This window comes from Equus quagga, chromosome 18 (genome assembly GCF_021613505.1).
Source record: "Equus quagga isolate Etosha38 chromosome 18, UCLA_HA_Equagga_1.0, whole genome shotgun sequence".
NCBI classification, from domain to species: domain Eukaryota; kingdom Metazoa; phylum Chordata; class Mammalia; order Perissodactyla; family Equidae; genus Equus; species Equus quagga.
The window spans coordinates 40,027,505-40,050,557 of NC_060284.1; the positions used below are offsets into that span (position 1 = coordinate 40,027,505).

At 41.5% G+C, this 23,053-nt stretch overlaps 1 protein-coding gene across 1 annotated transcript in view; it reads right to left on the minus strand.

Moving 5' to 3' along the window:
* Positions 1 to 15,373, minus strand: part of LOC124229845 (calcium-binding mitochondrial carrier protein SCaMC-1-like) — a 56,303-nt gene extending 40,930 nt beyond the window's left edge. Inside the window, 5 exon segments of the mRNA XM_046645318.1 lie at positions 1,001 to 1,126; positions 8,570 to 8,815; positions 9,055 to 9,254; positions 9,424 to 9,626; positions 15,191 to 15,373. Coding sequence (XP_046501274.1) covers positions 1,001 to 1,126; positions 8,570 to 8,815; positions 9,055 to 9,254; positions 9,424 to 9,626; positions 15,191 to 15,373 — 958 coding nt within the window.
* Between the last annotated feature and the right edge of the window lie 7,680 nt (positions 15,374 to 23,053).

Consider the following 23,053-nt stretch of genomic DNA (forward strand, 5'->3'; position numbering starts at 1 on the left):
ACTTTGTTTTACCCCAGAATCCATCAGCAGAATCCTTTAAATAGCTGTTTTGGTACACTTCGAATTTTTCAATTAATAAAAATTAGATTTCATAAAACTTAAAAATTAACATATATGTTTCTTAAATAGGGTATAATTAGATTCTAATTACCCACAGTGGATTAGCCACTTATGGATACAGAAGTGGTATTCTACTTTTACATTCAGTCTCTCTGATTTAAGGGTTTGTAACAAAACAGAGTATACCTTTCCTCTGCAGATCAGCACAGATCCTGATCGCAGTACTAGCATAAGAGTAAAAGACTAGAAACATCCAATATCTAACAATATGAGAATGAGTAGATAAGTCTACTCATAAATGGAATATGTCAGAGTCATTAAAAGTTATGTTTGTGAAGAATATTAAATGAAGTAAAAATGCTTACATTATGACATTAAAAGAAAAAAGTAGGACACCAAACTATACGTAGAGTGTGATTGCAATTTCAATAAAGAAAAAGAGAGAAACCAAGAAAGAAACAGACAACAAGTCTAGAAGGAAATATAAAAATATATTCAAATGCTAAAGTTTATCTCTAGACAGCAAGGTTACATGTAACTTTTGCTTTCTTTCAGGAGCTTTTCTGTGTTATCTAACCTTCCTGAAACTGAAATATTTTCAAAATCAGCAAAAAAACAATAAATGTAATTTTTTAAATTACCATGATACTTTCAGCTAATATATTGCAAAAGAGTAGAGACGCCTACTCACTAAGCCAAGAAGCTTTAAATTCCGAGGACAAAAATTATTATATTAAAAAGATGGTAATAAATTATAATACTAATAAATACGATATATATTATTCTTAGAAATTAAAAAATTACTGGTAGACAAGTAATGAAAATAACTGACTCTTTGAAAATAGGAGTTAAAGACTATTAAGGAATATTAAAATTATTCTTTAGTACTGACAGTTATTACTCGTGTTAAGCTAATTGTGGATAAAACACGCACACCCACCATCATTATTTTTGTCCACACTGTTAAATGCCAGCCTCATTTTTTTCTCGTGGTCTTGAAGGTACTGCACAAATTCTTCAAAGTCCAATCTTGAATCATTGTTGGTGTCTCCAGCTTTAAAAACGTCTTACAAGAAAGAAGAAACTCATTGCAGAGACATACTGCAAGTCAAGTCACTATACCATGCTAACATTGGCACATTTCACTCATACTAATTATGAGTTCCATGGGCATCCATTGTCCTAGTCTTTCAGTCACAGTTGCAAGGCCAAGTACCTTAAGTGATTTTTTTTTTTTTTTTTTTGGTGAGGAAGATTGGCCCTGAGCTAACATCTGTTGCCAACCTTTCTCATTTTTTTGCTTGAGGAAGACTATGCCTATATTCTTTTTAGGGGACAGAAAATGAGAAGCCGTCACTCTCTTTGGGTCATCTTTCTGTTCTGTAAAGAAAAAAATCCTACCCTGCACTTAAGTCTCTTGCATCCTTGCTTTTAGAATCAGTTTCATTCAAGTTGCCTTCCTGGGAGGATTTCAGGAAACGTATTGTTAACAGGTGTGCACTCATTAGATCTTGTTGAATAGCTTGAAGGTGCATCTCCTGACCAGACTCATGGTTCTCAAAATTCAGAGGCAGGAAGTCTTGACTGCTGATGTGACGTGGTGGTGCATTATTTTTCCACCTAAACTTGGCACGGCCTTTATATATATTTATCAAACATTTCATTGTCAGATGCCTCATTTGCTCACCCTTTAGCAGTACCAGCCATTAGCTGAAAGTATCTGGCAAAGATTTCCTTGGACTGTAGTGCAGAATCATTCTGAGTGATGGGATCAAAAGGTAAGAAATTCTTCACCCACCAGTTTTAATCCATTTCTTTGCCACCTTAAATGTCTGCTCAAACATGGGATCTCAAGCTGACTTAGATCCTTCTAGTTGAAAGGTCTCTTAAAAGTCATCAAGCCCGCCCTCTCCCCACAGTTCTATCCCTGAGGAAGCAAAACCCCAGGGAAGCTGAAGGGTTTTTGTCCCCCTCACACTGCAGGCTGGGTAGGGGCAGAGCCACAACTCCACTCATGTCTCCCCTTCCTTGTGCCAGCTCTGCGCTCTGAGGCAGTCAGTGAAGGTAACTGGGTGGTCTGACTTCTTTATTTGGTCAACATTTTGATGAGATTTCTTTGTAATTTGCTGGAGGTCACATTTAGTTTTATTTTATTTTGAATGAGAAGAATCTTATTTTAAAACCCATTTATGTGAATTACCATCTTGTTTCTTTAGAACTATGAAACACTGGTTTATACTAGCAGGGAAGACACTATAGCAACCCAGAATTATTCTTTTGGACTGTAGTAGTAATCATGAAGCAGAACTTGGGGGTCTTTTCTTAAAATTCCCAATTCGTATACACTTTCTGGATCCTATGCATACACTTTCTGGATCCTAAGTCCAATTGCTAAATTTTTAAACCTAATATTTTAACCTAACACTTTTATTACCAACTTTTCTTTAATAGTGTTTCTTTTCTAGTTTAGTTATTGATTTTCTTGGGTTTGACATATTAAGTCTTCTACAAGATGACACATATGCTTTTTTTTTTTTTTTTTGGCAGGCAAAGATTAGCCCTGAGCTAACATCTGTTGCCAATCTTCCTCTTTTTTCATGTTTTCCTCCCAAAGTGCACAGTTGTATATCCTTGTAAGTCCTTCCACTTCTTCTATGTGAGCCACTGCCACAGCATGGCAACCAACAGACAGGTGGTATGATTCCATGACTGGGAAACGAACTTGGGCCACCAAAGTGGTGAGTGTGCTGAACTTTAACCACTAGGCCATCAGGATTGGCTCACATACGGTTTTTTTCAAAGCTGATGCTCATGAATTGAAGCAGTGAGTTCCTTTATGTTTGTAATATTTACTAAAGCACCTGGCACAAAATGCACCAAAATCTAGAGCAGTAGCTTTATGTAAGTTCTCATGAGCTTGTAATATAATTGTCAATCCACTTATAATTTGTGAAATACTGTACATATATAGAGATTAAATTGGCCAGTAAAAAGAAAATTGGCCTTGGTGCTGGCCCGGTGGCACAGCACTTAAGTGCGCACATTCCACTTCAGCAGCCTGGGGTTCTCCAGTTCGGATCCCGGGTGCAGACCTACGCACCACTTGTCAAGCCAAGCTGTGGCAGACATCCCACATATAAAGTAATATAAAGTAGAGGAAGATGGACACAGATGTTAGCTCAGGGCCAGTCTTCCTCAGCAAAAAGAGGAGGATTGGCAGCAGATGTTAGCTCAGGGCTAATCTTCCTCAAAGAAAAAAAAATTGGCCTCAAAAAAGCCCAGTAAGTCCTATCTGCCATATTTATAAAATATATCCTGAATCCATTCTCCGTTCTTGCTGCCACCACCTGTGTCTGAGTCATCATCATCTCATTTGTACTTCTGCAGCAGCTTCCTAACTGTTCTCCCGTCTCTCTCCATTCCCCCCCAATACACTCATTTCCTTCTTATAATCTATCCTCTATACAGCAGCCAGAATATTTCAAAGATGCCAGTCAGAGTATGTCAGTCTCCTCACCCCTAAGAGCTTTGATTTTAGAACAATATCCAATCATTTTACATGACCCAAAAAGCTCAGCTGCTTCTCTGACCTCATTTCCTACCACTTTCCCCTCATTATTACACCCTCCTAGCCCATTCCACCTCAGGAACTTGCACTGTTTCTTCTGCCTGGAGACGATTGCCCTAAATCTTCACACCACCAGTTCCTTGTCATCACTCGGCCTTCTGCTCAAGGGTTACCTTCTTGTTGAGACTTTTCATAATCACCCCATGTAAACAGCATCCCTCCCAGTCCCTTTCAACTGTATTACACTACATTCTTGGCTTTTTTTCATTCCCTCTACAAATATTTATTCAGCATCTACTATGTGCAAGGGTCTGCTCTAGGTGCTAGAGACACAGCAACGAACGAAACAGACAAAAAGTCCTTCCCTAATAAAGGTTACATCCTAATGGGGAAGCCAGTCAATAAGCAAGGTAAATGAGTAAAATACATAGTATGCTAGCCAACGAAGGGTGCTAAGGAGAAAAATAATGCAAGGAAAGAACAGAGAGAGGGAAGGGGACTAGCAATTTAAATGGTGAGTCAAAGAAGGACTCCACAGGAAGGTGACACTTAAAGAAACATCTGAAAGAGAGGAGAGCGGTGCAGGTATCTGGGGAAGGGCAATTCCAGGCAGACGGCACAGCAACTGCAAAGGCCTCTAGGCAAGAGCCTGCCTAGTATGTGTTGGAAACACCAAGAATGTCGACACTGATGGAGCAGAGTAATAAGTGAGCAAAGGAGAGAGTGAGTGGGAGATGGAAGAATAACAGGAGATGAGGTCAGAGAGGCATATGTAGTCAGACAACATTATAAAATTACCTTGTTTATCTGTTTACTGCCTGCCTCTCTCACGAAAACAGAAGCTCCAAGAAATAAGGACTTTGTCTGTCTAGTTCATTGCTCCGTCTCAGGCACATAGAACAGCTTCCAACACACAACAGGCACTTGATAAACACTTGTTGGATAAAGTTTTAAAATGTGGAGGGAGACACAGTATAAAGAAAATACATTTTGTGGATTTTATTTAATCATTCTAAGAATGGTTCACCTATTCCCAAATTTTTACTACTACAAAACATGCTACAATGAATGTTCTTGTGAAATTACAATCTTTGAATTTCAATTATTAGTAACATAGATTCCTAGAAAGAGAATTGAATCAAAGGATATGTACATTTTCAAGTTTGATACTGCCAAATTACCATCCAAAAAGGGAATGCCAATTTATGTTCCTCTCAAAAATTTTAGGGTGCCTGCTTCCTCATATTATGACAAATACTGAACACTAGCAAACTTTTCAAATGTTTGCCAATCTTACTGACAAGAAAGGGAGAAAGGAAGGAGAAATTAAAGTGTTTCCTTATTTCAATTTGCATTATTAATGAAATCAAACATCTTCTCATGTTTGTTGGCTTAAATATTATTTCCCATACCTGAACCTACTAACCTGTACAGGTAGAAATTGGATGCAAAGCACTTAAGGGTGAAAATTACACAGGAAGGTTAAAAACTACTGTTGACATTTAAAGTTAACTATATTGAACCAAAATAAAACAAAAGAAACCAAATCAAAAAGACTGATAGATTTGAGCATATTCAGAAGAAAAGAAAAAAAAGTATAGGTCAAAAAACATTATAAGCAAAAAGTAACCTCTGCTATTAAGACCAGATGGCATGATAAAGTAATTATATCATTTGAAATTATAGCCATAAAGTATATTAACATGCTGCTTGTCATACTGAATTGGAAATAATTTTTTTAAACTACCCATTGTTGATGGGAGTGTAGGAAAACAAGCACTCTCAAAAACGGCAACAAATAGGTAGAATCTAACTAGATAATAATTTTGCATTATGTATTAAGATCCTTAAAAATATTCATACCTTATGATCTTTGAATTATTCACCTAGAAATTTGTTCTAAGGAAAACAAAGATGTAGGGGGAAAAATTGTACACATCATTTATATAGTAGGAAAGTTTGTTGGAATAATGTTTTGTTCTCATAGCATAAGAAGATAACTAAGTCTTTCTACTTTTAAGAGGTGAAGGGGGAGGAGATTTATTATTTAGAATGTCTTTCATTGATTCCTCATGCTATATACTACTAAAATTAATTTTAAAGAGGCGAAGCATCCTGTTACTTATCATGATATGGTAAGTATCATGATACTTGTTTCTTGTTTGCTAAGTGAAACAAAACACATTTCAACTAGTTTTTTCCTTTGCTTTAAATTTCGGCAAACTTCTTAGAAATCCAAAACATCTAGAAAAACATAAAAACAAATTGGCAAAATTACCATTATATGTCACTCTAAAGTTCTCAAATTTTTAAATTTCACATTAACTCTTAGGATATCACAGCCAAACTTTAAAGTTTGTCCCTAAATTCTGCCATACTTTATAAATGTATGCTTGATATATTTATAATGCTGAAAGAAAATAGTATTATATAAGATTGGAATTTTTCTTCCATTTATTTGTTCATTTTCCTGTAATTTTTAAGCCTCCTCTACCAATTTCACTTAGCCCTCTTCCATCTCTTTTGCTGGACAAGTCTTCCAAAGCAATTTACAACTTTCTGCTGTAGTGTTTGTTTAATGAAGTTCCAAGATGTACATATATTTTTTCCTTTGGAAAGCAGGTCAATTTGTAGCATTCCCAAGATGCTACATTGTGCAAACACCATGGAATTTAAATGGGCATAGAGGTTGTTGGAGTAAGATAGATCAAAACATATTTTCTTTCACTGGAACCTTTTAAATGCTTTTATATCAGAATTGTTAAGTAGCATCTTCTACCAACTGGCTTCAACTTCCTCCTTTGCCAATAAATGCTTTTTTATTCTACTACTGTTAAATTTCCAGAAACTATTCTAATCAATGAGTAATTTTTTGTCATACCTTATTTGCATTCCACTGATAATCACACCTCTCCCTCAACACATTTTTACGGTAGAATAAAGTCATACATCAATGCTAAGAATACACGTATGGGAACCACATGCTTTCCTATCCATTACATTTGCTAACAAGAAACAAAACTAGAGGATAAAATGAGGAAAGTTTTTTGAAGTCGTACAAGAAAATCTTATTGTGAAGGACAACAGTTTTACTTTTTTAAGGCATATAAAAATGAAGAAGTTTAAGTTGTTTTAAAGATAAGAGTTTGCTAATTTCTCCAAGGGTCAGTGAGGTTCATTTCTCCAGGTGATTTACATTATTCTGAGAATTCAAATTAGAATCTGAATTTTTTTTTCCTGAAGAAGATTGGCAACACATGTTAGCCCAGGGCCACTCTTCCCCTTTTTGCTTGAGGAAGATTCACCCTGAGCTAACATCTATGGCAATCTTCCTCTATTTTGTATGTGGGTCACCACAGCATGGCCACTGATGAGCAGTGTAGGTCCATGCCCAGAAACTGAACCCGGGCCACTGAAGCAGAGCACACCAAACTTAACCACTAGGCCATGGAGCCAGCCCCGTAGAATCAGAATTCTTATTAAAGGCAAACTTAGACACTCTCTTTTATTCTCTCATTCTTTACACAAGGCACAGAAAACATAAATTTAAAATGAAATGGAAATTGTAAATAAAGCACCTAAGGCAGTACCTAGCTCAAAGTAAATGACCAATAAATGCTAGTTCTGTCACTCTTCTGCCTGCTTTGTCAATGGTCATATGACTAGCCAGTGGCTTATCCGTATGGTTTGTAACATTATTGGACAAGAGGCTGCCCTAATTCAAAATTTTATACCATGTATGTCATTTCAAGAAGTTGTGGGTGAGTTTTTCACACTCAACTAATTTTAAAGTGGTGTGTGTATGTGATTGTGTATGCAATCAAAGGCTCTCAGGACCTGAAATTTCCTTAAAAGAATTAAAAAGATGATAAACAAGAGCTATACAAAAGTTGTAAGATATCTTTTTTTAATTCTGGAATTTAGCATCAAATAATTAATATTGTAAGTTAATTTACGGTTTTAGAAATGGATCCACTATTTTACCAGGGTACCCATAAGAATCATTTTTGTAGTCACTCTGAGTCATTTAGAAACAGGGTAAACAATGAACATCAATAACACAAAAAATTAACAGCTTAGGATAAAGAAAGCATTTTAAGTGTCTGTACACAAATTAAAAGTTAAAAAAATAAAAGTGTAACGATTCTCAAGTCTGTATTTTCCAACAGGAACTGTCCTGGGAAGCAGAAGTAAATATCTGGGAAATTGTGTGTCAGTCACAGAGCAGTTCACCTGTATGGAATGGCTGCTATAAATGTCTCCACATCGGTTGATCAATGTACTGCTATCCTAAGCAACTCACAGTAAATGATTAAGTAAAAGGGTTATCCTAATAGGCTATTTGCTAACATGAGAGAGTAAACTTTAGAAAAGTCACATTTTTCTAACAGACCTCAGCAGGTTTGGTAAAACAGACTAAAGGATGCATCTACCAAAGCTAAAAAGGAAAGAAAAATAATTTGAGTTCTTTAAAGACAATCCCGCCCGTATCAACGAACAAGCACCGCCCCTTCACCATGAAGCCTTGGAGAGAAGGGTTAAAAATCTCCGCCATGAGGCTACGCCTCTTCACCACCTCCGTCTCTGCATCAGGTTCTTTTATTACACTCTCCTTGCCTCAGAGTCCTGGTTTTCAGCCTGGAAAAAACATCCATGGGCTAGGGCTAAGCGGGAAAGCGACTTTTGCTGGCAGCATCCCTTTTCACTGAGTCCCCGGCTGCACCTGTGGTTCCCACTTGCTCAAACATAACCACTTCCTCACTGTGGGCCAGGACCGGCTCAGGGCTGTCACTCTTTAAGAAGACCTCCTTCTTAGGGGATATTTTCCTCTTTGTGACATACTTACTCTTATTTTCTCCTCCATTCTCCCCTTCTATGTCACGGGGGCCAATACAATCGTGTTTTGCCAAGTTGCTCCGGGATGTAAACATTTTTCCACACTTCCAGCAGAGGGGGAGCGGCTAGGGGTAAATGCGGGCCCGTGGTGCTGTCTGACGCGCACTCTGAGGAGCTTGACATTGCGGAAGGCCTTGTCACAATGACCACAGTTAAGATGCTTCTCCCCAGTTTGGGTTCTTTTGTGTAAGGCCGTGTGCCGTTTCTGTTTGCACGCATAATGGCACTGGTCACAATTGAAGCGCTCCTCGTTCTCACGGGATTTGGTGCTGGCAGAAGGCATTCCCGTAGCTGGAGCAACACGGAAGCACAGTCAGGGCACTTCTTGCCCTGCTCCATCGGGGAATGCTGCTTTCGCAAATGGGCGCCCAAATCGTGTTTTCGGGCTAAGACTATGTCATAGTGCGGACAGTAAAACGGGCCACATTCTTAGTGTGTTTCTGAGCCATGTGCATTTCCATGGAACCACTCTGGGTAAACCAAGTGTGGCAAATGGAACACTCGTCGGGTTTCTCGCCCGGGTGGGTGACCATGTGCCTCCTCAGCTTGCATTTGTCCCTGCCGGCGTGGCAGCCCAGGGCTCGGCAGGAGGTCCTCTCGCCCAAGGGCGTGCGGCACTCGTAGCGCTTGAAAGCACTCTCGCGGGCACGTGGCCTGCCCCCTGATCCCCAAGGCCATGTCGCAGCGGGAACTTTTAGGAGCACTACCTTTCGACGCCTGCAAAGTTACTCTGTGGAAAGGGAAGACACGGTGGAAGGGGTCTTGATGCTCACTTAGACATCTCGCGGCCTCGGGCGGGACGACCCTGCGCTCCTCACGCCCCCCGCCACCCTCCGGGGCGCGCGCCTCCACGCCCACCCGGCTGCTCCAGCCGCCGCGAGCCCAGCCACCCTGCGCACCTTTCTGCCGCCCGGCGGCTGCGGACCGAGACGGCAGCGACGCAGCGCGTCTGCGCGGGGCCCGGCGGGGACTCCGAGCGCCTCCCGGCGGCACCCAGGAAGCGCTGCAGGGAGGGAGCCGCGCTCACCGCCCGTCTTCTCCGACCCTCCCCAGCCACGTTCCCTCTCCAGTATCTCCGAATCTCCCACACTCCCGGTAAAGCCTGTAAAAACGGAAATCTTTTTGCCCTGTTTCCACCACCCTCCAATCCTAGGGATCTAAATTGGTGCAATAATAACAGCTAACATTTACTAAGTGACAATTATTATGTGTCCTCACTGTACTGAAAGTCTTACCTCATTAAATACTTTCTTTTATATTTATAGACAGATAAGTAAAGTGAGAACTACTTAACTCAACCTTTGGGAGTACAAGAATAGTTTTTCTTTAAAAGGTATTATATAGGCATATATATTCAAGTTTTGAGACACACTGGCCTAGATTTAGGTCAGAAGGCAAGAAGATGGAAGCTCACCTATAGTCCAGCACAGCTTCTCTCATCACAGAAAGGAATAGAATAGGGATCTGGGACCAAAGCCCCAGCTCGGAGAGTCCTCTGCATTGTCTATCCCTCATGACTTGAACGTGTATACTAGCACAGGAAGTGGCCAAGCGTTCAGCAGTTCAGGATCCTGGCCCTCTCACTTTCCTCAGAGACACACCAACAATAAGGTACACACACACACAAAATTACTCAAGGTTGGACACTTCCTCCATCTCCACAAATCCCACAGTTAAATGCAGTCTTCGTCTTACAAGACCTTTCAGCAGACCTCTATGTAATAACTTCCTCCTTGGCTTCCAAGAGACCATACTCTCCTGATTTCCCTTCTACTTCATTCATTGCTTTTATTCAGTCTCCTATGTGGGCTCTTCCTCTTCCCGACCTCAAAATGTTGCAGTGATCCAGGACTCAGTCCTCAGACCACTTCTCCATACACACCCTCTCCCTAGGGAACCGCATCCAGTGTCAAAGCTTTACATATATAATGCTGGGGATGCATATCTCTAACCGTGACATCTCCCCTGACATTTAGACCCAGATACAAAACTACTACTTGATATATCCACTTGGATGTTTAGCAGAAACCTCAAGTGTCCAAACCAAGAACTCTTGATTAACCACTGGCCCCACCTCACAAGTCTCCAATTCTGCCTGATCTCAGCAAATGGCACCACCATCCATCCAGTTGTTCAAACCAAAACTCCTGGAGTCATTCTTGAATTTTTCCTTTACCTCACACTCCAAATCCAATTAATCAACTAGTTCTATCAGTACTACATTCAAAATATTTCACTATTATCACTATTATATATCTCTATTAGTAGATTCTGTGATGCACTGCCCACATCTCCCCAGGACTGAGAGTAGCTGGGAGTATTGGTGATTGATAGCTCTCAGTTGAGCCCCTCCCTTCGTGCTGCCCTGGGCTGAAAAGTCACTTCCTGGAGGCAGCCTATGTTTAATAATTGGGGGGAGGCAGTGAAGGAGGGAGGAGGCAGGTAGTAAAGGCAGGACAACTCTGAAAGGCTATCCCAGATCCAGAGCTCCTCTTAAATTGCGTGAAGCCTTGGTTGTGATTCCATCAAGGTTCAACTTTTCCCTCTGCCCACTCCTGCTTCCTTCAGCCTTCACAGATATTATCCCTGGGAGCACTCCCTAATATACTTCTTGCACACGAGCCTGAGTATTAGAGGTTGTTCTCATTGAACACAACCTATGACACCTGGCACCAGAAATGGTCATAGGAAGCAGTCTCCACAATGAGACACCATCATTTGTGAGAGATGGTGAGTGGGGAAGAGAACACACTGGCTGATGCACTATCTCAGCTTTTGAGAAATTCAGGAGAAATACTGATTGTAAGAACCATGGAATTGGATGGATGTTGCTGGAGGCCATCAGTGAAAGGCTGAGAATGAAATAGCACCAAAAATGTGGCATGTACATGCAATAGAATATAATTCAGCCTTAAAAAGGAAAGATTCTGACATATGCTACAACATGGATGAACTTTGAGGACATTATGCTAACTGAAGTAAGCCAGTCACAAAAAGACAAATACTATATGATTCCAATTATATGAGGTACTTAGAATAGTCAAAATCATGGAGACAGAAAGTAGAATGGTGGCTGCCAGCGGCTGGAGGGAGGGAAGAACTGTGCAGATCAGTTTTACAAGGTGAAAAGAGTTCTGAAGAGAAAAGCTGGTGATGGTTATACAACACTATGAATGTTTTAATACCACTGAACTGTACACTTAAAAATGGTTACGATGGTAAATGTCATGTTATCTGTATTTTACCACAATGAAAAAAAATTGGAAAAAAAAAAAACCAATATCACATCCCAGAGTAAACAGCAGAGATTAGTGCCACTTTTAAAGACCTACTAAAGATTTCAGGGGTTGGGACCGGCCGGGTGGTGTAGTGGTTAGGTTTGCATACTCTGCTTCAGCAGCCTGGGGTTCACGGGTTCAGATCCCAAGTGCAGACCTAGCACCACTTGTCAAGCCACGCTGTGGCGGCGTCCCACATGAAATAGAGAAGGATTGGCATGGATGTTAGCTCAGGGTCAATCTTCCTCACAGAAAAAAAAAAAAAATTCAGGGGTGGTGCTTCCCATCATATAATTCACCAGTCTAAGCCTTACAGAAGCTAGATGGATCATAGTGGAGTGTGACAGTGCACTACTTCAACCTCATAGTAGAAGAGCCAATTGCTACTATTGATCCAGATGTGGTATCTTTACTAGAGCAGATTAACATAGCCTGAGGGACATAGAATATGGCCATTGAGCTGGTGAATGCATTATTTTCCATTTACTAAGAAGGAGGACCAGAAGCAGTGGGCATTCACATGGGATGGGCAGTAATATACATTTAAATCTTCCCTCTGTCATAAAGGGACCTGGTCCATCCACACATCCACAGAACATCCTACTGGTCCACTATACTGATGACATGATGTTAATTGGACTAGATGAACAAGAAGTAGCAATATGTTGGAGGCCTTAGTAAGATACATGCACTCCAGAGGGTGGGAGATAACAGAATCAATGAGGACTCAGGGGTCTACTGCATCAGTTAAGTATTTCCAGGAGTAGTGGTCTGGGGCAGGTCAGGACACGCCCTCCCGCACCACCAAAATAAAGGGCAAACGATCTCACACCTCCTAAAAAGGAAACATAACACCTGAGGTCGCTTTAAGTTCTGGAGGTAATATATTTGAAAACTGAGAAAACTGCTCTGACCCATTTCTGAGAAACAAGAAAAGCTGACAGCTTTCAATGGGACCATAGTGGGAGAGAGCTTTTCAGCAGGTCCAAGCGATGCAAGCAGCCCTGCCTCTTGGGCCACCTGATCCAGCAGACTCTTTGGTATTAAAAGTATCAGAGGTAGGAAAAGATGTTGCATAGAGTTTACCACAAGCCCCAGAAGCAAAATATGCAGCAAAAGACTGTCACAGTTCCTAGCATGCTATGGGGCCCTGACAGACAGAGTGCTTAAATATGGGACATCAAATGACCATACAGCCAGAGTTGCCTGTCATGAGTTGGGTTCTCTCAGACCCACCCAATCATAAGTTTTGGTGAACTCAGCAGCGATCCGTGTGATGGAATAATGCATCTGAGATCAAGCACAAGCAGGTTACACAAAGAGTGGCCCAGATCTCCATGCCCCACCACTGCTATAGCGTCACCTCTCCCTAAACTCACACCTTTAACTACCTGGGGGTTCAGCATGACCAGACAACACAGGAGGAAAAAGGACAAGCTTGGTTTGTGCACGGATTACTTAGTATGTGAGTGCAAATTGAAAATGGCCTGTTAGGCACTACAGCACCACTCAGGAATAATCTTGAAAGACAGCAATGAGGGGAAATCTGCCCAGTGAGAAGAATCTCAAGTGATGTATCTGACCATGCACGTTGTGTGGAAACAGAAGTGGCCAGCGATAACAATACATATAGACTCATGGACAGTTAGGAATAGCTTGGTTGGATGATCAGTGGCCTGAAAGGAAAAGATTGTAAGATCAGACACAAAGAGATCTGGGGAATATGCATGAAGATGGATCCATGGGAATAGACACAAAGTAAAAGTATTTTTATATTGTATGGTCACTATATGGGAGAAGTACCTAACAACCAAGTAGACAGAATGCCTCAGCCAGTTGAAGTCAGCCCGACTCTTTCATCAGCTGACGTAAGGAACACAAGGGCTGACACAATGGGCTCATGAATGGAGCAGCCATGGTGGTGGAGACAGGCTCTCCAAGCCCCAAACAGCAGGAGCTTCTACTCACCAAGCAGCAAGTTGATTACTCGGAAATGACTCCACCCTGAAAGGTGCAGTGTGTCATCGTGACTGGAATTGACACATATTCTAGGTATGGCTTTGCCTCACCTGCTTGCAGAGCCTCAGCCAGCAGGACAACTCAACCGTTAAAGAGTATTTGATCTTTTGACATAGGATCATGCATTACATTGCATTGGACTGAAGGTCCTATTATACAGCAAAAGGGATGTAGAATGACGATAGGATTCACCAGTCCTATCACATACAGCACCAACCAGAAGCTGCTAGCCTAATATAGTGACAGAACAAATAAGTGGTTTTCTTCCAAGTGAAGCCTAGAGATGTTACCCTTTGAGAATGGTATCCAGTTCTCGAAGACATAGAGGACACCCTAAGTCAGTATTTGTGCTAACGTTCCGATATCCCTACCACTTCTGTCTGATTGCTGCCTCTCTCTCAGGTTTCTTTTCTGATGTCCCTTCTCAGGTGAGCAGGAGCCTGAGATGCTTGACCGGCTGAGGTGCAGTGTCCTGTAATTCCGGGCTAAGAGGAGGAAGCAGAACCAGAGACAGGGCCCAGGGACAAAATAAAAATAAAAACCACGTAGATGGTTTGATTAAGTCATCACCCTGAAGGGACTAAGCAGAGTGGGAGGATACAGGTAGGAGATGAGATAAAAGTCAAATCAGAGCAATAGATTTTGGAGCACAGAACTCATAAGGAATTTCCTAAGCAATGGGAATGGTTTGGACTTCTAACACAAACATACACAAAAACCTCACTGGCAGAAAGCTGAAACAAGTCGGGTATTATCTGAAGACTGTTTAGCAGTGATGGAGGAGAAATAGAATAATTGTTTTCTCTTGATATCGTGAAACTTCCTTCTAAATAGTTTTAAAATAATCAAGTCAAGACCAGTCTAGAGGAGGACATCCCTAATTTAGGGGAGGCGCTAAAACATCAGCTGAGGTGTAAGCCCATGGATCAAGGTCCGTCTCCCCCAGACCTGAGGTGCGGACGTCAGAAAGAGCAGCCCTGGGTCACCCATCTGTGCCTGTCTTCTGGAGAAGACCCCGAAGCATGAGCCCTGGGCCGTGAACGTCCTGAGAAAAGAGGTGGTCTCTTCCTCCCGCATTTACAAAGGCTAGCACCGTCCCTGAAATTCCGTGCGGGCTCAGTGTTGAAAGAGCCACCAGAAACCCACTCAGCATCTCCTAAAAAGCCCAGGAGAAGGCTTTGGTCGTTGTGGAGAAAGTTGAGAATGTGTTTCTCCGGGCTGCGTTATCCTGCGTGAGTAGGCTCACGGAGGAGAATCCCACCCTTACACCATGGGGCTTTGAAAGATGCTCTGGAAAGCGCAAGTTAGGCTTCACCCTCTGCCGGGCGTCTCTCCACGCCCCCGGGGCCACGTTCTCTCCGTCACTCACCGTCTCCGAGTGCAGGTCAAACGAGGAGCTCCAGTTTTTCAGCCCCTCTTGGAACTCGACGATGTCCACCACCCCGTCCTCGTGGCGGTCCAAGTCTCGGAAGAGGCTCTCGTAGCGGAAGGAGTCATCGTCCTCCTGGCAGGCCGCCTCAGGGGGCACGAAGCCCCGCAGCCAGCGCAGCATGGTCCGGCCGGGGCTGGCCCGCGGCGGCGGGGGCCGCAAGGCCTCCTTCCCCTCCCCTCCCAGCCCAAGCGGGGGCGTCCCGGCCGCGCCCCCTACGGTCGCCTTGACCACGCCCCGGCTGAGCAGGGCGGCGGGTCAACGGCCAGCCGGAGCAGCCCGGGGCAAGGGGACCCGCGCCTCTGGGCTCTCGGGCGCGCCTCGTGGACCCCGGCCGAGGCGCCACGCGGGGGTCGGCCCGCCCTGGATGTTGGAAGTGGGGGCGTCAAACGTGGTGGCAACCTGCACGCAGGACAATGCGGCTGTCAACCCGGGAGCCGAGGGGAGTGCGGGGAAGGGGAGCGCAGTCCCCAGGCGGCGTCGAGACAGCGCTCGGGTGGCTAGGATCTCCCGGGGGCGCAAACTCAGCGCCTGCGGTGGGCCCGGCTACTCCGGCCCGGACCCCTGAGGTGAGCGTCCAGTGCCCTGGGGCCACCCCTCCTCTCCGGGAAGGTCATCGCCTTGCAGTCGGGATCCCGCAGACTCTGCGGGGAGATCTGAAGAGGCCAGCCCGCCCAGAGGAGCCTCCGCCCTCAGTTTATCTCTCTCTCTACCCCTGCCTCACCGAACCTGGAAACCCAAGAACCCGCCTCCTCCTCACCTCCCACTTTTCTCCTAGATTCGCTGCAGTCTCATCTCAGCCACCACCACCATCACTACCTTACTGGACTTCCTTGTCACAAAATCCCAAGGACACTTTAAAATCCTTGCCTTATTTAATCCCAGTCCTGTGTAGACTCTGTTGACCAGGCCCTCCGTCCTGAATCACCTTTTCCTTTGTCTTCTGGAACACCACACATTTCTACCGTTCCTCAGCCTCTCCTACAGGCTCCCGAAAAGGAACCTGAGATCTTCTCAAGTTGAGGCACTAGAGAATTGCAGGAAACAGAGTTGAGAGATCATCTAAAAACCTAGTTCTGTGTGTAATTTGTTGCAGTGAACCTTTGTGTCTTCAATCTCTGGTCACATCCTTTGAAAGTCAGTGGCACAGTCTAAAGACAGACCCAGATCAGTGTTTTAAAAAATACTTTTTCTTATAAAACCCCAAATCTTGGACCACAGAGTAAAGTTCACTTATTGCTTAAAATAACAGTTAGATATATTTTAAGATGTTGTTTATTTCATATAGTTTTTTATACCAGATATTTTGTTAAATGCTAGAGATATAAAAGTAACGTTGAACCTGCTCTCATAGATTCTCACCATCTAGTGTGCTCTAGGTTTGTAAACAAATACAATTCAACTTAAGTGCTGCAATAAAGATGTGAGCAAATGTCATAAAATATGTATTACTTAAATGAATGCGTTTTAAGAATTGATACAACAGAAAGCTACTAAAAAACATTTAGAAAATATTGTAAGTGCTGGGCACTTATAAATATAAAAGACTTCTTTCTTTAACAGATAATTAACTGTCAAAAGTAAATATAATAATATATTGTGGAGCTTATATCATGTAGAAGTAAAATGTTTGACAGCAATAATAAAAAGGATAAGAGAGGGGACATGGAAGTATACTGCTAAAGGCTCTTGTATTATATGTGAAGTAGCATACATCTGAAAATCTGTGCCAGAAACCCTGGAGCAAACGTTGGAAAAAACATGAAGTTGTAGCTAATAAGCCAAAAGAGGAGATAAAATAGAATACTAAAAAATACCAAATTAATCCAAAACATTGTAAGGGGAAAAAAGGAAAAAGAACAGTTCAGACAAACAAAACAAATAAGATGTTAGACTTAAAGCTAACCATATTGATAATTACATTAAATACAATATTCTGTACACTCCAATTCAAAGACAAAACAGAGAAGACCCAACTATATACTTTTTATAAAAATAAAATACAGTCGTGTGCTCCACAATGACTTTTCAGTCAACTACAGACAGCATATACGACGGTGGTCCCAGTAGATTAGTACCATATAGCCTAGGAGTGTAGTAGGCTATACCATCTAGGTATGTGTACATACACCCTATGATGTTTACATGATGACAAAATCACCCGACATATTTCTCAGAGTGTTTCCCCATCATTAAGTGACACATGACTATATAAAGATACATAATATGTTAAAAGTAAAAGAATAGATAAAGATGGGGCTGGCCCGGTGGCATAGTGGTTAAGTTTGTGTGCTCTGCTTTGGTGGCCCAGGATTTGCAGGTTTGGATCCTGGGTACAGACCTATGCACCGCTTATCAAGCCATGCTGTGGCAGGTGTCCCATAGATAAAATAGAGGAAGATGGGCACAGATGTTAGTTAGCTCAGGGCCAATCTTCCTCAGCAAAAAGAGGAGGATTGGTGGCAGATGTCAGCTCAGGGCTAATCTTCCTCACACACACACACAAGAATAGCCAAATTAACGTTAGCCAGGGTAGACTTCAAGACCAGGAAGACATTTTATAATGTTAGGAGAGTTGAGTCATCAAGATGGCGTAACAATCATAATGTGTATTATTCACTTAGGAATCTTACAGACACAGGAAAAGCTGCAGAGCCTCATACAAAACTCTTTCACTTAGTTCAACTTCCTTAGAAGGCAGGTGAAAGCAGTTAGATTAGACTTAGCTTTTGTACATTTCATTTTGGCATCTTGGGATTGAGGGGCTTTTGAGAGAGGGAATGGGCCAGATTGCTATTTACTGTAACTTTTTTCTTAAACACACAAACTATTAAAAGAAAGTCCAAGTGTTAAAGAAAAATGAAAGAAAGAAATATAGAGATTTGGTTAAAAAAAAAAAAAGAAAATAGGCGTCACAAGCTTTGAAACACACGTTTCAAAGTTCCTTATTTTCTACCAATAATAAAGACAACAGCTAATGCATACGGTGCTTAATATATGTCAGATGCTGTTCTAAGTGCTTTACGTATATTAACTACTCTAACCCTCACAACAACCTAAGGAGTACGTACTATCCTTAGCTTCATTTTACAAACATTAGGAAACTAAGGTGGAGAGATCACCTTGCTTGTAAGGGTGGAGCCAAGTTCTGAACCCAAGCAGACTAGCTCGAGTCCTTATTCTTGACCAGCTACCAGCATTCATTGATGACCTCCTATTTGCCAGGCATTGTGATCAGTATTTTACATGGATTGTCTCATTAATCCTCACATCAACTGTATGTGGTACGTAATATGATTACCATCCTTACTTTATAGCTGAAAAAATGAGGCTTAGGAAGGTTAAATGATGTTCCCAAAAGTCACAGGGCTAATAAGGTGGGGCACTAGGAAGCACACCAAGATAATATGATTCTAGAGCTCATGATCTTTAAATGTTACACTAGCCTCCTTACCTCTAAGAAAGTCAGTTACTTAACCTCTCCTATCCATAATGTAGGAAAGATAATCCCTACCTCAAAGAGTTGTAGAACAGCGTAGATTATAATTTGGAGTTACTAAACAAAAATTGCAAGAAATTTTGAGAATTTTAAAAAACTATGAAGCACAGATTTCTAAGTACACTGGTAGAAAAGAGCTATGCAAACTATGAGATATATATTTGAATATGAGAAAAACTAGAACCTTGGCATTCTTTCAAAAGAATTCCGGTTATAGTTTATTCATTCACTCAACAAATATTTATCAGGAAAGTACTGTATGACACAGCAATCAGCAATTCACAGTCCCCACTCTCAGGCAAGAAAATAAGCAGTTATAATGCAGAATGATGGTGCTGAGCAGGAGCTTAAGCATACAGTTATTCTCAACACATGGGTGCCTTTAGCAAGTTAATACTTTGGTTAAAGTAGATATTATATGCCATTTCTGACATTTGACATCATACAAATTTCTGAGGAAAGAGCCTTCTATAATATCACTTATTTAATCAACAAAACCTCACTAGCTAACTTTTTGGCCCCATAATTTCTAACAGTTTATAATGGATTACATTTTATCCCCATGACTCATGGCATAAAATATAGAAATATTTAAAAATAGACCCCTTACAGTAAAATGGTTCCAGTAACGGGCAATTTCCTCAACATTTTTTGCAGGTTTAAATAAAAAATACTTCCTCCATTTATCCCAGTCTACTGTCATTGATGCATCAGTATCCATAGTGTATATTTAAAAAAGAATATACTCAAATGTAAATTATGATTCATAAATTTCAAAAAGCATTATCAAAATGACAGCTTCTATTCTTAAAGTCAGAAAATTTGGGTTACAGTTGAGCTCTGCTCATTGATACTTTTGAGATGGAGGGATTGCCTCTTACATCTTTAAACTTCAATTTATTGGGAATAATTTCTACAACACAGAGCTATTTGAGTATTAAATGAAATTACATGTACACTGGCATTGTAAATTATAAAGAACCGAAAAACTGTGTGTCAATATTACTGCATCCAAATCTTCTAATATTTCTTCTTAAACAGTTCCCCTTCTTCCTATCCTGTAACCTCATCTTGTAACTCCTCTAGCAATAGAATGATGACTGACAATTAACCTTTTTGGTTATGGATCTTAAAGGACAATTTCCATTCTTATAGATATGAAACATCCAACACCAAAAATATCGCAAGAAATCCAAATATCCATGGAAAGATAATTTCCATTGATATGAAATAATAGTAATCAAGCAAATTTTAATAATTTTAAAGAATTTTAAGAATTCTTATCAAAGAATTTCTCAAATCCCTGAATGAAATTAAGGATTTGAAGAAAGATAGTGAAATATATTGCTTGCCAAGTGTGAGCTTCCCAAAATTTCAAGTTCTTGTCTCAGCCAGCTCCCTTTCTCGTTTTCCTCAATGACTATTGCTAACCTTCTTACATCTCCTCAAGCCACCAAATCAATTCCTGATACTCTCAGGCCATGCTGTCCTCTATTTCTCCCCAAAACATGAGTGTTCAAGCATTCCCATCTTTAAAAAAAAATCTCCTGACCTGAAGCTCTCCACTATCACTGTTTATCTCTCTTTGCTTTTCTGTCTCCAATTTCTCCGCTCCTTCTCCCTTGAATCCACTCCTATCAGGCTCTCAACACCATTACTCCATCAGTGGCCTCAAAGGTGCTAAATAACTGGTCCATTCTCTGCTCTCCTTTTGTTTAGTCTATCAGCAGCATTTGACAAACAGAATTGTCTCCTCCTTGAAACATTTTCTTCACTTGGCTTCCAGAACAGCTTTCTCCTCGTTCTCCTCCTTTCACTCTGGCTGCTCCTTCTCAGTCTCCTTTACTAGTTTCCTCTCACATCCCCTGCCTCTTCACATTAGAGAATACCAGGACTCCATGTACTACACTCTCCCCTTGGTCATCTCTTCCAGTCTCATGGCTTTAGACCCCCAAATCTCTAGCCTGAGCATTCCTCTGAACTCCAAACTCCTACTTCAAGTTGCCTACCTGACATCTCTACTTAGATGTCTGATTATGATCTGAAACTAACAAAAACAGGCCTGGACTCTGATACCCACCCCATCCCAAATCTGCTTTTCTCAGTCTTACCCATCTCGATACATGGTAACTCCATTCTTCTAGATGCTCAGGTCAGAAATCTTGGCATTATCCTTGAACTACTCTCTTTCTTTTACACCCCACACGTGATCCAGAAGTAAATCCTGTTGGCATTTCAAAATGCATCCAGACTCCAATCACTGCTTACCTCTTCCATCCTGGTACAAGCCACCCTCAAATGTTGTATTATTGCAAAACTGTCCTGACTGGTCTCCCTGCTTTCACCCTTGTCCCCTACAAACTACACTCAATACATCAGCCAGAACGAGACTGCTGAAACCTACGATAGATCATGTTACACCTCTGTTTAAAACCATCCAATGATTTACCACAGTAAAAACCAAAGTCCTTACAATTTGCCACAAGATCCTATGTGATTTGACTCCCGTTACCTCTTAGAGTTCATCTGCTCCTACCCTCTTCCTCCTTCACTACATTCCAAACAGGCTGGCCTCCTCTCAATGACCTAACCCTGTCAGATACACTGCCCACCTTGGGCCTTTGCTCTTGCTATTTCCTTTGCCTGGAAGGCTCTTCTCCCAAAGATCATCATGGCTCCTTCTCACACCTCTTTCAGATCTCCACTCAAATGTCACTTTTAAGGCCTTTCCTAATCACCGTATTTAAAATTGCAGCCCCCTACCACTCACATACACATACTGTTTCCCTCCCCTGCTTTATTTTTCCCCTTATCACTTATCACCATCTAACATAGTTTGTTTATCTAGTTTATTGTTTTCTCCTCCTATTTATTATGAGCTTCACAGCGCAGGGATTTTTGCCTGTTTTCTTCTCTACTATATCCCTAGCAGCTAGATGAATGTCGAGCACTCAGTAAATATTCGTTGAGTGAATGAATAAATTTCTCTCTACCCACTTTCATCCTTACCTCCTGTGCTCTAGATTTAGAGGATGAAATGTTGACTCCTATTCAAGGACTCCCTCTCTCTCTCTCTCTCTCTCTCTCTCTCTCTCTGACTCTCTCTCTTAGCTGTTGGTCTCATTCCCTCCCAATCAGTATCTCCTCTCTCTACAACACATCCAACAGGTCCCTCTCTGATGGCCACTTTTCCACAAATCTGTCCTATCCTTAAAAAAATAATACAAAGAAATTTTTTAAAGACTTGCTTAGTTGTCTTCTCCTTCTTATCTAAATTTCCCTAATCAGCAAACCACATTCACAGTCCCCATATCCTCCCCTCTCACTCATTCAATAGCCCTATGCAATCTGACTTAACCCTTTATCATCCTACTGCAACTGCTTTCACTGAGATCCCCGGAAATCTTCCAAATGCCAGATCCAATGGATATTTTTCACTATTTATGTTGCTGGTCCTCTCTGTTAAATTTGACACTCTCCATCCTTGGCTTTTGTGACAACATTAAATCAATCAGAAAACATGTACATACTGATCTGTCAGTATGTGCCACACATTGTGTTAGGCACCGAGTGTAAAACAAGGGATATTTCTTGGTCTCTGTCTTCATGAAGCTTACAGTCTGGTGGGAACACGGAGCATGACAAACAAGCCTGTGTAAAATTGTTGTAAAAGCAAACGCCAGCAAGAATAAAGAAGTTCCAGAGATTAAAGTCACATCTAAACTGAGACTAAGAAATAGGTAGAAGATAGTCAATGAAGAAGCTGGGAAGGGTCTTTCAGGCAGAGAGAACAGTTTGTACAAGGCCTGGAGGAAAGAGACACCACAGTTTTTTAAAGACTGAAAGAAGCCCAGCTGGCCTGGAGCACAGAGTGGAAAGAGAGTTGTAGAGATGATGAGGCTAGTGAGGTAGGCAGGGACCAGACCACGCAGAGCCCTGTAGACCACGGAAAGGTTTCAGTGCTCCATCTGAAGCCTTGGTTTAGCATGACTTATTAATATGAATACAAAAGCTCTAAATGAAATTATAGCAAATCAAATTCATCAATATACATATAATAGCCACAAAACCATGCTTCTATGAATAAACCCAATAAAAGTTATACAAGACCTTTATAGAGAATATATAAGACTTTATTAAAAGACATAAAGGAGGATCTAAATAAGTGAAGACATATATAATGTCCATGGAACAAAAGATTTAGCATTATAAATATATCAGTTCTCTCCCCCCGCCAAGTAATCTATAAATTCAATCCAATTGCAATCAAAATTCCAAAAGGGTTATGTGAGTGTGTGGGTGTG